This window comes from Cetorhinus maximus, chromosome 19 (genome assembly GCF_964194155.1).
Source record: "Cetorhinus maximus chromosome 19, sCetMax3.hap1.1, whole genome shotgun sequence".
Taxonomy (NCBI): domain Eukaryota; kingdom Metazoa; phylum Chordata; class Chondrichthyes; order Lamniformes; family Cetorhinidae; genus Cetorhinus; species Cetorhinus maximus.
This window is the reverse complement of record NC_135897.1, coordinates 34,182,611-34,201,288: the sequence shown is the minus strand read 5'-3', so window position 1 is coordinate 34,201,288 and position 18,678 is coordinate 34,182,611. Positions and strand designations below refer to the sequence as shown.

The following is an 18,678-nucleotide window of genomic DNA, read 5'->3' as shown; positions in this document are numbered from 1 at the left end:
GCTCTGTTTGGAGTTCAGAGTCATGGAACTACTGCATCACATCCTGTCTCAGTGGCAGTGACTGAAAGGAGTTTAAGCTATACCCTCTTAAAGGTATACATACATCATATCATAAAAACCCCTGGTAAGCTGGCATCTGTGCTACATACCCTTGTTCCCAGCCCTGGCAGCAGGCCACTTGTGACAATTCTCGCAACTTGCAGATCCCACCTCAAAACTATTCTGTGTGTGGAGTACAGAGTCAAATGAGCTTATGGGAAATCCCAGCAATACCATCCAGTCAACTATTTCTATTAGGACATTTTCAAACAAACTGCATATTATCATGGGTTGTATCCAATCATGTAAAAAGGACTTGCAATGAATTGTTTCTGGGTTGACACAACATGTTAATACACAATTCATTTCTGCAAGAGGTTACACAGATTCAGTGGAATTATCCTACCGCAATATCTATGTTGCTCCTCATCTGGGTGCTTCTAGAAAGTTAGACACAAGGCAGCAGACATCTGCAACACCATATAACACTAGCTGATAATATTAATACATATAAATAATGGGGACATAATGTGTGACTTAACATTATGTAGGGGATGGCTAAGAGAATGTCCCAGACTCACTCTCTGATCTGTGCTGAGTTTGCTAACCTGACTGGGGCAATTGTGGATGGCACTATAAATGGCCTCAGCGTCACTGGACTGAGAAACAGGTGGGGGGTAGAAATAGCATGGTTTTCTATTCCTGATCATTACACAGTGACTTATGTTGGAAGTCTGTACATGTGGGTTTTAAGTGAAGATGGCATTGTGACTAGCGGTACTTTTTTCCCTTGGTTGGACAACTTTCTGACACTTAGGCCAGAGTTTTCCAGTCCTGCCAGTGGCAGGCATCACCACAGACAGGACGGGAAAATTTGAAGAGTGGCCAAAAGTCAATTGACGTGACAATGCCTACCGCTAGCGGGGCCGGAATACCCCAGCCTAAGTTCATGCTCATATGTGAAGAATGGCCACTTAAACAAGCTATTGATGGGCTGCTGGTATGGGTGCCATGAAACTGAAATAAGAGTCCTGCCTTAATCAAAAAAAATACCCAAGAAAATGAAAAAAAGAACGACTACATGCTTTTACAAAAATGATTGGAAACATAAATAACTTGTCTGCTCCTCATTTGCAGGTGACAAAATAGCAATCGATACTTAGCTAAAGAGTTGCCATTAAATTTGCTATTTCTGTGCTGCAACAGCTGGAAAAGTTGCCTTTGATGGAATGTAAGAGTGCCTACCTGCTGCATTATTAATACTGAGGCCAATATGCCTTAGAAGTTCAGCTTGGGGACCATGCCGTTTCTGGTTCCATATGTGCTTCCATACAGACTAAAAATCTGGTTATCTTACTTTGAACTAATTTTATATTAACCAAGTCAAAATTGCTCCCCAAATAACTTTAGCATTACGAAGTATCCAAATTGCAATTTAGAATCACTCATCTATTGTTGGCAAAATTAAAATCTTGCTTCATAATTGTTTAAGATTACAATGGCAAATGTGTACAGACCTGTGAAGTAACTTTGAGAACAGAATGGTTTATACTGAACAGAGATTGCAACAACAGTCCATTTAAGCTTCAGTTAACATGCTACTCAAGTTACTAGTGACCATTATTCTCTGAAGAATTGACTGTCCCATTTGGTTTTGCACCAGTAAATGGAGTTTAATTTGAGGCTTCACTTTGCATTGAAATGGACAAGCAGTGCCTATGTAAGAATCACTGTGATGTTCAATTAACTATTTTTGTGAGGAAAACTCTCATCTTATAATCTGTGTATTATCATCCAGGAGTTCCATAAAGCAGGAAATGCATTCAATAATTTGTCAGTATTCACAGGGTACAAGTATGCATACGGCTCATTTATGCAAAGGGAACCAGCAGGCTGAGTGGGAGGATGTCATTGCACTGTCTGTCTATGTTGATTAGATTTGGGTGCTTTTGAGCAGTTGAACATATAGCTATATGAACATATTTTTTTAAGTCATTAATTAAAGCCCATTCAATACATTAAATTCCCTTCAGGTACTTACTCCCTTATAGGAGAAAACTGCAATGCTATTGGGAAAGTATAGAGGTGTGGGATTAATTGGACAGTCTTTTTCAAAGGCGCGATAGGCCAAAAGGCCTCCTTCTGAGCTATGAGATTCCACTATTCTATGTGCCTATTGTTACACTTCTGAGGTTTATAAGAATATTTTGTTCTGGGATTGTATCATTTCATTCATAAGATTATTATATTTTGTGACAGTACCTTTAAATGTTGGGCAGATGAAAGGGTTCTTGTGACCCGTGCTGAAGTCTGCCTGGGCAGTATAATTGTTAGAGATCTGAGAAATACTCAGGTTGTTTTATAGAGAGAGAGGTGCAAGATATTTACACTTGGAGACAACGCCAGCAAGTATATCATGAGTATATCATGAATAGACCCTCGACCTTGATTTCAGAGAGTCATGGAAGCTCTGTGCCTTAGCCAAAATGGCTCCAGGACCCCAGGTCATGAAGTTCTGTCCCCATGTCTGACATATCCTATTCTCATAGTTGCGGGGGTGGGGGGGGGATGATGTGATTCACACATAGGGGGAAACCTGAAAACAGCAGGCACACTTGAATTCGGTGCTGAGTTTTTGTTAGAGCGAGGTCTGTTTACTGCACTGTGTGACTTACGATTTTTAAGAGTAGGCGTGAATGTGCATACAAAGTGGATAAAGTCTGTGGTACTGGCAAGTTATTTAGATTCCCTGCTCTTTAAATTTGAAAAAAAAATGGTTTGTTGTGCCTTTGAATTGAAAACAAATTGGTGTTTTCAATTTCACTAGCTGTTTGATAACATAAGCCTGAGGCTAAAATTATAGTATTATGGGCTGAATTTTCCTCCTATCGGGGTGGGGTCGTGTGGGGGCGGGCAGGAGCGAGCGCGAAGCCAATTGGCGCCCCCCCCGATCGGGTGCCTGCTGCCATTTTACGTGGGCAGGCCTCCCTGTGCGCACAAAGGAATGCAGGTGCTTCAGGGAGCTTAGTTTAAGTTCTGAAAATTTAATAAAGGTGAAAGAAAATTTTGAGGACGTCTCCCCTCATGTGAAAATGTTATTTAATTAATAAACCCTTCATGAAACCTCATCCTGCCCGTGAATGAGGTTTCATGAAAAATGCGAAGGCCGCCTGGGCTCTTTGCCTGCCCACCAGCCTTAATGTTGGACGGGCAGTGTTCTTAACAACTTAAATTACTTTGTTAATGGCCTTAATAGGCCTTTGACAGTTCGGCGGGTGCGCAGCCGACTCGGCAGCGTGCCCGCCAAACTGACAATCTAATTGACGCGCAGTGACATCGGGACGCCCGCCCGACCTCACCACACATCATTTTACGCGTCCCTGCCCCTGCTCGCCGACAGGAAAATTCTTCCCTATGATTGCTTGACTGCTTCCAAAACCTATCATTGTCACAGTGGAAGTCTGCAAGTTCACAAATTTGATTAACAGTCCTAAGAGGTTATTCAGGGATTTGCTGTTGTTGATGAGGGGCGATGAATACAAATGTTCATATTTATAAGGGAGTAAGTACTTGAAGGGAATTTAATGTATTGAATGGGCTGTAATCAATGACTTAAAAAAAATATAGTATAGTCTGTACAGTTACTTGGAACTTTATTTCATCTCAGCATGGCTCCTGAGGTCTGTCCATGGTGGATAATGGTTAAGTTGGCTTGGAGGGTATAGCAGCAAAAGGTAGAAGGTTGGTATTAGTTGGCAAAGGGGCTATAAGGGGCCATAGGGATGAATGGGGTGTCATGTGTTGGCATGAGTGGACACTAAGTAGGCAAAGGAGCTATAATGGGCCATGGAGAATGGATGGGGGTCATGGATTGGCACTACGTTGGCATAGGGACTTTAAGAGGACATGGGGTGGGTAGAGGGCATAGGTTGGCATGGGATGTGAAGGGGCATGGAGGTGGGTAGAGGGCCATAGTTTGGCATGGAGGGTCTGAGGGGCCTTTGGTTCTGGGTAGAGGGACATGGGTCGGCATTAAAGGTATGGGAGGTCATGGGGTTAGATAGACAAGGCATAAGTTTAACATGGAGGGTATGAGGGGCCATGAGGATGGGTAGAGGGGCATAGGTTGGCATGGAGGTTATGAGGGACCACAGGGGTGGATGGGGGCATGAGTTGGCATGGATGCACATGGGGAATGGGTGGGGGAAATGAGGGTTGAGGGCTAGAGTGCCTTATTACTTTCATTACAACTGGGACAAAGTCCCAGAGCATTGAGACAAGCCCACTTTGACACCCATCAGCCCATGTGGCTGCCTACACACTGTTTCAGGGGGGCAGTGGGCCCGATTCCATTCCACTCACCCCCACCCCCGTCCTCGTCATCTCCCCCTCTCCCTCGTCATCCTGGGAATGAAAATCCAGCTGTTCAGGGCTATTTCTCCTGAGGCAGGTAGAAAAATTTCTGACTCTGCATACCCGCCTCAGGAGTGAAAATCCAGGCCTAAGTCTCCCAAAGTCCCAGAAAGTTGTTATAGCCATTAAGCTGTAAACACTAGTGCTGTAAACTATCCCTTTACCCCTAAGATTAAAAGGAGTTGGGATCAAAGACAAATAATTAACATTTCTACATAGACACTAAGCTAATGTGTTTCCCATTGCCATGGAGAAAACCATTTTGACAACAGGTTAATGGCTTCCATATAAATCCATGAGTACCAGGGACAGGCTGGTTCTCAGTTTTATCTTGTGTGGTCTGCAGCCAACTGAGAAGTAGAGAGCAAATGATAGGATCAATGAAGCCTGCACTTTAAGCAGTGAAAATGCAAACTATCGTTCACCAGGCAGAATGCAGGTAGGAGCTTACACTCAGATTGAAGATTCAAGATCATTAGGAGTTAAAGGAGGATAGAAGGTTTGCCTAGCTTGGATACAGAGAAGGAAACCTACAGTGTAACCCTCATAGTGAGAGATAGTTCTGGCCCTGCCACTGTAAATGGCCTCAGTCATGGCCGCTTCAAAGACGATAAGCACCATGTCCCCCATTGGGATAAGAACATGTCCCCCCCACCAGTTAGGTGTTTTTGCCTCTGGTTGTGAGACATTTTGTTCTGAAAGAGAGAGAGAAGTGTGTAAGTGAGTGTGGTGCAAAGTGTTTGGATGATGCGCCTATTATGGTGAATAGCTGACAATGTGTGAGGTTTGCAGAAGTGCTAAGTGTGTGAAGGTGAGGTTAATGTATGACTATGAATATGAGCTATGAGCCATGTTGATAAAGGTTCTTGAGGTGAGTGAAGAAGGGATGTTGAATTGAACAGTGTGTGAGGCTTGTGGTTCAGTTGCTAGGATATTGCATTAGAGAATGCATTCACTGATCTTGACACTGGTGTGAGGTATTAAAATCCTCCTGTAGCACATCCAGGTCCTTGGAACTACACTACTTGCAATGACGGCAGTGGCTACTGGGTCTCACTATCTTCATAGAAATCATCTGGTGGGCCTCCTAGCCTCTCTTCTCCAGTAAACCCACTGCTTCATTAGAGAACCTTAGAACATCAGAGAACCTTACAGCATGCTCCCTGCCCTATCATGCCATATCGTACAGGTCAGACTCTCTTTCCAAGACACTTTCAGCACAATGGTTGAGGTTGTTGGAGGTCAGTCATCCCAGCTCCAAGACAGTGTAGTGTCCTCAGCCCAACCATCTTCAGCTGCTTCATCAATGACCTTCCTTCCATCATAATGTCAGAAGTGGGTATGTTCGTTGATGATTGCACAATGTTCAGCACCATTCGCGACTCCTCAGATACTGAAGCAGTCCATGTCCAAATGCAGCAAGACCTGGACAATATCCAGCCTTGGGCTGACAAGTGGCAAATAACATTCACGCCACCCAAGTGTCAGGCAATGACCATCTCCAACAAGGGAGAATCCAACCATCGCTCCTTGATGTTCAATGGCATTACCATCACTGAATCCCCCACTATCAATATCCTGGGGGTTACCATTGAACAGAAACGGAATTGGACTAGCCATATAAATACTGTGGCTACAAAAGCAGGTCAAAGGCTAGGAATCATGTGACAAGTAACTCACCTCCTGACTCCCCAAAACCTGTCCACCATCCACATGGCATAAATCAGGATTGGATGGAATATTCCCCACTTGCCTTGATGAGTGCAGCTTCCACAAACTCAAGATGCTTGACACCATCCAGGACAAAACAGCCCGCTTGATTGACACCACATCCACAAACATTCACTCCCTCCACCAACGACACACAACAGCAGCAGTGTGTACCATCTATAAGATGCACTGCAGGAATTCAGCAAGGCTCCTTCGACAGCACCTTCCAAACTCACGACCACTACCATCGAAAAGGACAAGGGCAGCAAATAGATGGGAACACCATCACCTGGAAGTTCCCCTCCAATCCACTCAACTTCCTGACTTGGAAATATATCACTGTTCCTCCACTGTCGCTAGGTCAAAATCCTGGAACTCCCTTCCTAACAGCACCATGGGTGTACCTACACCACATGGACTGCAGCGGTTCAAGGAGGCAGCTAACCACCACCTTCTCAAGGGCAACTAGGGATGGGCAATAAATGCTGACCCAGCCAGCGATGCCCACATCCCGTGAATGAATAAGAAAAAACTTTCAGCACCTGCTGAAGCCAGAATGCGCCTCATGTTTAAGAAGTGCAAGCTGGCTTTAAGTACTGAAGACTAGCTATAAGCAGTGGTAGCCTTGCACGAACTTGGGGCCCTGCCAAGACAGGTAGCCACTCAATGATGCTTATTATTTAAATTAGCACAAAGTTTGCGTGCTGTCTGTGTTGCAAGGAACAGGCGTGATCAACCCTGCATTGTGATCCCCGTGCCCTTCTCTGGGGGCTATTGAAATTTTCCTCAAAGAACTCTATTTACCCACCTTGACTCCATATCTCTGGATACCTTTACCTAATAAATGTCCTGATAATAGATCTCACTGAAAATTTAATTGATTCAGCAGGAACAGCCTTTGTGGGAGGGAAAGTTCCATATTTCGCCTATCCAATGTGTGAAAAAGTGTTTCTTAGTATCACTCCTAACTGATAGAGCTCTAATTTTAGGATTATATCCCCTCACTCAGAATTCCCCCATCAGAGGAAATAACTTATCTTTACCTATTTAATCAAATCCCTTTATGATTTTAATAAATTGGCCCTCAACATTCTAAACTAAATTAAAATCATTGAAATGTTTTAACTAAGAGGCAAAGGAATTCACTTGAAAAACAATCATATTGAAACATGCTGCACCTTAAACCTAACTCACTCTTTATAAAAGGCAACAATAAATTATTACATAGTCATAAAAAGATGACAGCTTGTTTTCAGCAACTTGCTTGTGTAAATGTATTCAATAACACATCTTTTTAAGAAATCTGAAATAATTAAAATCTGCTCTTGCTTTGGTTTAAGTAAGTTATCTTGGCAGGGTGATTGATTGCTGAGGTATTTGAAATACTTGTCTGCTAGCTAGGGAGTCATTTGATCTAGAAAACACAGCAGTTGGCATGAATGGTCAGTTCTCCTGCATTTTCTTGCACACAGCCTTTTTAAGCTTTTACTAAATTAACCAGTTAGCAAGTTTTTCCACATGGACACCATGTTATAGAAGCAATCATGTTCATATTTGCTTCCTCTAAGCACTATACTTGAAGAAAGTTCAGGCAGATTACTGAGCAAGGCTACAATTACCCCCATGTCATGCTGGTACAGTACTACTGGAGTGCTGCAGGTGCCGGAGGTGTTGCCTTTTGGATAAGATGTTAAAAGAAATGCCCTTCTGCCAACCCATTTGAAGAATGGAATGGAAATCAGACAGGTTATATAATAGGCGGATAACCTGTTCTGTCAGATTGCCACACAAGCAATGAATACAAACATCTACCCAACCATACAATCGCAAAATACTGTGGATGCTGGAAATCTGAAATAAAAACAAAAAATGCTGGAAATACTGACTAGGTCAAGCAGCATCTGTGGAGAGAAACAGAGTTACTGTTTCAAGCTGAGACAACCTTTCATCAGAATCAGATCAGGGTTCTGATGAAAGGTCAACTCGAGCTGAAACATGAACTCTATTTCTCTCCACAGATGTTGCTTGACCTGCTGAGCATTCCAGCATTTTTTGTTCCTATCCCACCATGCCTTGTGAGCAGAACAATTATGAACATGATTCTTTAACAAGTGAATCAAAAAATCAATAAAATTAAGACAAAAAGCAGTAATATTAAAAATTATTTGCAATTAAACATCCGTTTCATGTCCCCAAGATATTAAGAAGTGTTTAACAGGTGACCAATTACTTAGTTTTGCTATGCAATCACTGCTTATTTTGTAGGCTAATTCAGCAGCTAATTTGCATACAGCAATGTCCCATAAATAGATGATCTGTTTCTGGTGGTATTAGTTGAGAGATGATTATTGGCCAAGGCATTAGGAGAACTCCACTGCTCTTCTTTGGATAAAGCTATGGGATCTTTTACATCCACACGAGAGAGAAGGTAGCGGCATTAGAAGGTGATAATAGGGTGATGACTATGGTGATGGCCTCACATATTCAAATAGCACTGCAAACCATTTTGCTCCGAAATTCCTGAGGTCTCACTCTGGATCATAGCTATTGCTGAACAGAAATTCTATCTACCACAACCTTAGGCTGAAGGACCCATCCTAAATCCCAGGAATTGAGTCATTTACGATGCCAGGGGGGTTGCTGGTGCCTACAAGAGCATATCAGTGGGTCCAGCCTGTTTGAATCAGTCCTCACAAGGCAGAATGCCCACACTCTCCACCTGTGATTTCCTCTGACACCCAGAGGGGTCAAAGGAAAAAAAATAACTTTCTTCAGTATTCTGCTCCAAATGGAATCATTTACCCTCCGCACAAGGTAATTGATCTCCAGTATGGTTGTTCCATTCAGGCAATCCAATTTCTCTGAAATCTGTCATAAAACAGATGATAGGCCTTTCATTAGCATATGCAAAAGGTCTAATCCATGTTTTAGAAGGCCACTTTGGAGACTTCAAAAATGGCCCAACCCATTTTTCAGGCAGGTACAGGATATTGGACCCTAAATAGGGTTTCATTGTACCTTTTTACATCCATAAAATGGGCACAATGAGATCTAATTTTTACCCCCAGGGAATCACTTAAAAGAAGCAGCAGAACTTAAAGATTTTACCTGACGTTTCGCCTAAACATGTTTCAGTGAGTTTTTTTAGGTTGCAATTATTCCATGTTAAGGAGCTGTTATATCGAACATTCTGAATTATAAATGCAATCCTAATTGGGCATCATCTGCTGACAGGTCCATTGAGGGATCTGGTGGACCTACATCGGAACTCAGTCTATTAGCATGTAGTCAGTCATTATCATGTACTTAAATTAGCTCTGTCTCCTTTTGCAGCATAGAACTCAGTTAGTGATGACTAATATGAACTCGTCTCTATTATACTGTTCATGTACACAGATATGATAACATGTTTTAAATTAATTTGATCAAGAAATTTAAAATACATTTTTAGTCTATCATTCAGCTTTACCAAGTTAGAGACCTTCATTAATATCATACCTTCCAGGCCACGATCAGTTTTATTTGGCACATTGCAGTATTGATAGGCCTCATAAATCGGGTCCAACCTTGGAGGGGCAGTGTACAGATCTACCAATATTCGTTTTCGGGCTTTAGCGACCATTCCACCCTCTTTTGGTTGTGTCACAGGAATCAAGTGCACTGGAATAAAGAATTAAAATTAGCTTAGTTACTTATCAAGGCAAACAGCATGAGTATCGAAGACATTTGTGAAATGATAGATCCATTCTGGTTTAGAAACAGAACATGCAGCTTTTACTGGTAATGTGCATGCAATAATCAGATATTATAGTGAAGACATTTTTCTATTTATCAAGTATAGGAAAGCTAATTTTCCCTTTAGTTTATCGCTGTTGTCTATTCTTCTTTCCCAGTTGGCAGATACTCATTCCAGTTCACAGTTCCTCAGGTATTTACTCTCATTAGGTGTTTCAGCCATGTAGCTGTTTGCAAGTCTAAACTGGATTGTAAGCATTGACAGACTATTAAAATGTGAGCAGCACCACAGCCAAATAAATCTCTGTTCTCACTTGACATTTACCAACATGTTCAGGATATTTATTGGGAACTGGAACTGGGGCTGGTTTTCCCCCTTCTAACCAAGACATGCGAGGATAGCTGTATTCTACTGGTGCCTCAGCTGAAATCGGCTAACTCAGAATTAATCTTGGTCTAACCCTTAAACTTCCCAAACTATATAAGGACATCATACCGTGTTCATCCATTGAGCTAACTGGGGGAGCTGAGATCCATGATTCCAAATACATGCCACTGGAATAAGTAATCTATTATTTACTAAAATGATGTATCTTCTGAATTTTCAAAGGCGCTGTACCTGTACGTGGCACTGTAGATGTAAGGTTGTGCAATGGGGCAGCATCTAATATTACACGTAATTCTCCTCAGCATTCCTGAAAGAAATCACCCCTTACACTTTGTGCGAATCCCAGCCAGCAATTCCACTGCCCATATTTTATGAATCCTAACCTTGGAAAGAGAAGGGGAAAAGAGCTGTGTCTTTCTGTAAACATGAAAATCTTAGCCTCGTAGTTTCCCTGCATTTCTCTGTCCCAATCTCTTTCTCCAGTCCCATTTTCCTCCACACTTCTCCATTCTACAGCTCACTCCTTTCCCCATCCTTTTCCGCCATTCCCACACTACAGTTTCCTTCCCTGGTTTCTTCCCATCTCTTTAGGATAGAGAATCAAAGGCAGGAAACTACCTCAATGTGGCTACCTGAGCTTCTCATTCCTCCTCTTCTCTCTGTCATTGGATTCACATATCAGTCCACCCTCTAACATCACTTCACCTGAATGCTGCACTTGGTAATTATTCCACAGGAGATCAATTAATGATGGAATAAAATGCTCACTTGCTTTGATAAGGTTGCAAACCCTGGTGGAAATGACTAGGAACCCCACTAATCAATAACTTGTACAGTTTGCAAAGGGGTAGCTGGATCAATTGATAAATTGGAGCAATTACTGAGAAACTGATCAATTGATATTCTAAAATCTAAAATAGAAAAACCTTTATAAATCACATAGCTGTGTCAACAGGTTTATGAAAAAGGCACTGAAAACAGAATAAAATGGAAATTAAGGTCTGTGTTTCAACACTGAAGAAAAACTGTTAAAATGGCTGCAATGACTCCTTCCAATTCCACTACTTTCTCTGCAGCAATTTAATCCATTCTTTTGTGCAGAAGTGTGAAAGGCATCATTGGGGCCTGACTGCAATTTTAACCCAAAGACTGTGTGGTCAGGTCTTCATAGCTGCCCCAACCTCATGGGTTACATGTAGATGAGGCCAGGGAGTTAAAATCCCCCAGGCATCATGTTGCGAAGGATCACACAGTTTCTTTTCTGCCTTGACCTTCACCTTCATAGCTCTCAATGGGAGCTAAAATCTGGACTTTATTTAAATTGGCAGCTACGGATTAGGAATTTGTTTGTATATTTGTGGAGTACACTGTCCTCATCTTGTTTCCTGGGTCAATATTCACATTAGAACTTCAGTTGTTTCTTGAATTTGAAATTACACCTCATGGTCTTAGTGAATGAATGTTTATTAGGGGCAGAATTTTTAGTTCGGCGGGTGGGCGCGGTCTCTTCCCATTCCCATTCGGGATTGGCCAGGGAATGGACCACCGGCCGCAATCGGCTCCTGATTGCGATTTCACACTGGCTGTCGCCGCCGGGTTGGGGGCGGGCGGGGGTGGGCGAGCGCTGAATGAAAGCTCCCTGAAGGCAGAGAACTGCCTCAGGGAGCTGATGACTTTAAAAGCAATAAAGAAAGATTTTAAAATCTGGGAAAAAAAATGTCCACACATCAGAATCAGTCACCTGAGCATATAAATGATGAAAATTCTGTCCAGACAATTTTTTAAATTTATTAACGGAAACCTCATCCTGCCCTTCGATGAGGTTTCATCAAAAATGCGACGTCCACCTGGCAGATTCGCCCATTTGCCAATTTGTTAAGTTGGACAGACCACGCAAAATTAGGGGCAATTGGAACTTTAATGAGCTTAATTTCCCTCTTAATTGTCGGCAGCCGCACTTCTGACTTTCGCGCACGCTGACCGGAATATCACGAGAGCGGGGATGATGTCAGGACGCTCGCCTGACGTCATCGCCTGCTATTTTACACTCGAGTGGGTTGGGCGTGCCCTAGGGGTGATTCTGTAGTTGCATTCCCCCTACAAGTGAAGCTCCCAATCGGGAGCACAGCTTCAGCCTCTCTTATGTTCATTGCAAGTTGTTTCCTCTGTTATATTTAAAGGGACATTAGCTTGTTTAAAAAATGGAAGTGGAAGGAATTTTATTAGCTTGTTCTAATATCCCAAGATGCAATCTCAGGGCCAATGTATTTTTAAAATAAACAGGTCAACATTTTACATTTTAAATTATATTAATATTGCACCCACAAAATCCAGGTGTGTCACCTCCTCCAAAATGTACTAGTCCTTCAGCAGACTCTGTATTCTACATTCAGTACTAATGTATTGTTCCCAAAGAAATTTGCATAGCTTTAACTCACATGTCACTATGACAACCATCTCTACAGACTTCTGATAATAAATTAACTGCTAATCCTCAATTGAGAAAGTATAACCCCAGAACAATATTGCTTCAAGGCTCGTCATGTTTATTATAATTACAACTATTTGTAAATACCACAAACAGCGGTGATAATAAATTCAGAGCTATGAAGAAGGACAATAGTTGGATCTTTTTTAATTGATTACCACTCAATTTATTTGAGTGGATTTTTTGAAAAGCATTTTTCAAACACAATTGCCATGTCATATGGATTAAGATCTGATGTTAATACATTTGTTAAAAATGCGCCAACTAATTTTCACAAATAACATACAGGTCATTTTAAAAGTCCATATTCTGATGTGATAGATGTTATTTTGCTGCACTGAGAGTCAAGCTATTTAGATTTAAACAAGAATTATTCAGCATTTCAAGAGCCTTACTTTATGGAACGCTATTTTATAGATCTATTTTTCATGAAGTTACTCTGGTAAATTTTCACAACTGAACTAATTATGCAAAAATTGGGGTATTTAAACTTCCACATTTAACATGGATGGATTTCAAAGGAAGTTACTGCTTGCCCTGTTAATTTGACACATTGGCCCAGATCTCCTTGCAAGTACCCTGCGTTGCTGCTGTTCGCGAAATTTTCTGTGCCCCGACATATTGCGTGCATGCAAGTGAGAGGGTGAGAGGGTGAGTGAGTGAGTGAGCAAACAACCGGGTGAGCGAGAGATGGGTGGGTGAGTGGATGAGTGAGCGAGCGAGCAATGAGTGAGTGGATGAGTGAGAGTGTAGTCAGGTTGGGTTGGGGGTAGTCTGGTAGGGTTGGGCGTGTGGGTAGTAGGGTGGCTAAGGGGAGTAGTAGGGTGGGTCAGGGGGGTATTTGGGTTGGGTCGGGGGGGAGTAGTTGGTTCAAGTCAGGTCGGGGGATGGTGGGGGGGGACAGTTGGGTCGAGGGGGGCATCGATGGGAAGGGGGAAAATCGGTTGTGGTGCTCAGTTCAGTTACGCTGGCTAATCACGGAGTTATACTAGAGATTAACCGCTGTAACATTTCCAGGGTAAGTATCCAGGGTAAGTCCTGCAACTCTGGCCCAAGTCTCTGGCACTGAAATCAGTGTAAAAGACTTTCACGCAGGGTCCAGGATGGCGCACATCAGCCCATTAGAAGTTGAAACTACCCGGGCAATTACAGTGCATGTGCATGCACCAGGACTTACACAGGTTCCTGACACACAGCACAGACTTAAGTCTAGTTTCGCTGCTCAGGACATTGGAAAATTCAGGCCAATGTTTGTCAACTAACTCAATAAAAATATATCAAACAATAAATATATCTGTCAGCAATAGCCTGTGTGATAGAAAGTGGGATAGTCATTAATCGTACACAGAAAAATAACATTTCCAAATGCTTAACAGCTGGCATTAATGCTTGTTCTGCAGGCCTTATAAGTTTATAGCAGACACGGCAAGAAGTAGTGGCACTGTGAGCAATTATCTGAACAGTGGTTTCACTGTTACTTTCCCTTTTCCATTAAGTTTGTTGCCCAGTCACCACCGGTTTTTAGAAATGACTTTACAATATGATCCAGTTATAAATGTGGCGACTTCTCACACTAGTCTAAACAACTTTCAATAAAACAAAGGGCTTTTTAATGCTCTTTATATAGATATTATATACATATTTAAAAAAAGCTTATTTATCACATACCGGCAACATGCTCACACAACTTGAAAATAAAATTCACAACCCACAACCAATTATTCCACACCAAAGTATTTTGCCAGTAACGTTTCCACACAGAAAATGTATTATTCATATTAAACTGATATTAAAATTGTACTTATTTCATGGGATCAGATGTTCAGGTTCAGGAATTCTGACAAAGGGTCGCTGACTTGAAACCTTAACTCTCTTTCTTTCCACAGATGCTGCCTGTCCTGCTGAGTATTTCCAGCACTTTCTTGTTTTTATTTGTTAGGTCTGAGGGCACAGGCGCATCAGACTAAACATGCAAATATGTGGTTACCCACACAACCAAGATGGCTATTCAAACAGTAAGTGCAAACATTTGCTCCAACTATTGGGGGGTTGCGGGGAGGGAGTTTTTCCAGTTTCAAGACTCTTCTTCAAATATTGCTATAATTTTGAAGTAACTTTTAAAAATGTTTCATCCACTGCAATTTGCCTTAAGTATAAGAGAATAAGTATAAGAAAAGTCCAGCCCTGACATCGAGGACACCCTTCAACGTGTTATGTGGCCCCACCACCGTACTGAATGGGATTGATTTCGAACAGATCTAGCAACTCAAGACTGGACATCCCTGAGGCGCTGTGGGCCATCAGCAGCAGCAGAATTGTACTCAAACACAATCTGTAACCTCATGGCTTGGCATATCCCCCACTCTACCATTACTATCAAGCCAGGGGATCAACCCTGGTTCAATGAAGAGTGCAGGAGAGCATGCCAGGAGCAGCACCAGGCATACCTAAAAATGAGGTGTCTGCCTGGTGAAGCTATAACACAGGACTACTTGCATGCCAAACAGCATAAGCAGCAAGTGATAGACAGGGCTAAGTGATCCCACACCCAATGAATCAGATCTAAGCTCTGCAGTCCTGTCACATCCAGTCGTGAAAAGTGGTGGACAATTAAACAACTCACTGGAGGAGGAGGCTCCACAAACAGCTCCATCCTCAATGATGAAGGAGCCCAGCACATCAGTGCAAAAGATAAGGCTGAAGCATTTGCTACAATCATAAGCCAGAAGTGTCGAGTGGGCGATCCATCTCGGCCTCCTCCAGAGGTCTCCAGCATCACAGATGCCAGTCTTCAGCCAATTTGATTCACCCCACGTGATATCAAGAAACGGCTGGATCGTGCAAAGGCTATGGGCCCTGATAATATTCCTGCAATAGTACTGAAGACTTGTGCTCCAGAACTTACCAGGCCCCTAGCCAAGCTGTTCCAGTACAGCTACAACACTGGCATCTACCCAGCTAGGTGGAAAATTGCCCAGGTATGTCCTGTACATAAAAAGCAGGACAAATACAACCTGGCCAATTACCACCCCATCAGTCTACTCTCCATCATTAGTAAAGTAATGGAAGGGGTCATCGACAGTGCTATCAAAGTGGTACTTGCTTAGCAATAACCTGCTCACTGACGCCCAGTTTGAGTTCTGCCAGGGCCTCACAGCTCCTGATCTCATTACAGCCTTGGTTCAAACAAACATGGACAAAAGAACTGAATTCCCGAGGTGAGGTGAGAGTGACTGCCCTTGACATCAAGGCAGCATTTGACAGAATGTGACATCAAGGAGCCCTAGCAAAACTGGAGTCAATGGGAATCAGTGGAAAACTCTCACTGGTTGGAGTCATACCTAGCACAAAGGTGGTGGTTGTTGGAGGTCAGTCATATCGGCTCCAAGACATTACTGCAGGAGTTCCTCAGCGTAGCGACCTTGGCCCAACCATCTTTAGCTGCTTCATCAATGACCTTCCTTTCATCAAAAGGTCATTGCACAATGTTCAGCACCATTCGCGACTCCTCAGATACTGAAGCAGTCCATGTCCAAATGCAGCAAGACCTGGACAATATCCAGCCTTGGGCTGACAAGTGGCAAGTAACATTCACGCCACCCAAGTGTCAGGCAATGACCATCTCCAACAAGAGAGCATCCAATCATTGCCCCTTGATGTTCAATGGCATTACCATCACTGAACCCCCCACTATTAACATCCTGGGGGTTACCAATGACCAGAAACTGAATTGGACCAGCCATATAAATACTGTGGCTACAAGAGCAGGTCAGAGGCTAGGAATCGTGCAACGGGTAACTCACTTCCTGACTCCCTGAAGCCTGTCCGCCATCTACAAGTCAGAAGTGTGATGGAATACTGTCCACTTGCCTGGAAGAGTGCAGCTTCCACAACACTCAAGAAGTTTGACACCATTAGGACAAAGCAGCCCACTTGATTGGCACCACACCCACAAACGTTCACTCCCTCCACCACCGACGCACAGTAGCAGCAATGTGTACCAGCTATAAGATGCACTGCAGGAATTCTCCAACGCTCCTTCAACAGCACCTTCCAAACCCACGACCACTACCATCTAGAAGGACAAGGGCAGCAGATAGATGGGAACACCACCAACTAGAAGTTCCCCTCCAAGTCACTCACCATCCTGACTTGGAAATATATTGCCGTTCCTTCACTGTCACTGGCTCAAAATCCTGGAACTCCTTCCCTGACAGCACTGTGGGTGTACCTACACCGCATGGACTGCAGCGGTTCAAGAAGGCAACTCACCACCACCTTCTCAAGGGCAACTAGGAATGGGCATTAAATGTTGGTCTAGCCAGCGAAGCCCATATCCCATGACTGAATAAAAAAAATAATGAATTTTCTAATTTCCCTTAACTTTGTAGATCATGACATTTTCATCTCCCAGCTAAGTGTTTAGCCTTTGGCTAAATGGTCACCAAAAGATCCATCATTATTTATTATCCTTAAATGAACTGTCATTTGAATGTTCTTTTATTCCTATTTGCATTGTTAAGTCCATTCTATTAAGAAAAGTTACATCTTCAAATGTGGCTGTGTTACAGACTACAGACTGGTATTACAGGTTAATGTAAATTCAAAGCAAAGGTACAAATTAATTGCAATTTGTTGGGGTGATGTAACCAAGCAAGCAAAAGAGTTATGTTATTTTTCAGTCTCTACTCGGTGCTGTGGAGAGCAATGAATGTGTAAGAGCCGGAAATTGTTGATTCCTTACAGGCTTCAGTTCTGGGTGCCAGATAGGATAATGTATCCAATCCATGAGGCAATTTTTCTTGTGTAAGGCAAACCATTAACTTGACCAATGCTTCCACGGTTGAGTCCGATCTTGTTGTTACCTAATTCCCAAACACTTCCAGCAGAAGTCACTGGATCAGATCAAAGCTCTGCAACCTGTGACATACAGTGAATGATGGACAAGTAACTCCACCTCCGTCCTCATCAATGACAAAGCCCAGCACTTGAATGAAAAAAATAAAGCTGAAGTGTTTGCAACCACCTTGAGCCAAAGGTACTGAGTGGGTGATCCTTCTTGGCCTCCTCCTGAGACACCGATCATCACAGATGCCAGTCTTTCAGCCAATTTGTGATTCCACATGGCATCAAAAAAATGGCTGAATGCACTGAGCACAGCAAAGGCTACAGACCCCCAACAAAATTCCAGCTGTAGCACTGAGAACATGTGCTACAGAACTAGTCATGTCCTTAGCTAAGCAGTTCCAGTAGAGGTAACATCTACACAAAAAATATGGAAAATTGCCCAAAGATGTTCTATCCACAAAAAGTAAGATAAATCTAACCTTGTCAAATACTATTCCATCAGCTTACTCTCAATCAGCAAAGTGATGGGCAGAGTTGTCAGCTGTGACATCATGCAGCACATACTCACCAATAACCTGTTCATTAATGCTCATTTTGGGATCCACCAGGCCCACTCAGATCCAGATCTCATTATAGCCTTATTCCTAATAAGGAGGCAAGAGCTGAGTTCCAGAGATGTGATGAGAGTGCCTGTCCTTGACATCATGTGTGGTACCAAGGAACCCTAATAAAACTGAACTCAATGGACATTAGGGGATAAACCTGCCACTGGCTGGAATCAAACCTGGCTAAAAGGAAGATGATTGTGGTTGTTGGAAGCCAAGCTAACAAATATACGGTATGCCCACCATCCAGGAACTTAGGATGCAACATAAAACTAAACCACCATTTTAGTCATATTGCCACCAGATGACATCATAATGTACAGGGACAAGTAAACACAACTGCTTTTCCAGCTGTAGCTCTAATATAGAAAGCATTAAATAAACAACAATGAAAATGGAACAGAAAAAAGAAAGCCAGAAAATAAGGGGAAATACCGTGACCTAAGTGCTTA

At 42.6% G+C, this 18,678-nt stretch overlaps 1 protein-coding gene across 3 annotated transcripts in view; it reads right to left on the bottom strand.

The window, feature by feature from the left end:
* Positions 1–18,678, bottom strand: part of pxylp1 (2-phosphoxylose phosphatase 1) — a 191,164-nt gene that overhangs the window by 47,425 nt on the left and 125,061 nt on the right. For all 3 annotated transcript variants that reach the window (XM_078563688.1, XM_078563686.1, XM_078563687.1), the window contains one exon: positions 9,661–9,822. In XM_078563688.1, the coding sequence (XP_078419814.1) occupies positions 9,661–9,822 (162 nt within the window). The remainder of the gene's footprint in view (positions 1–9,660; positions 9,823–18,678) is intronic.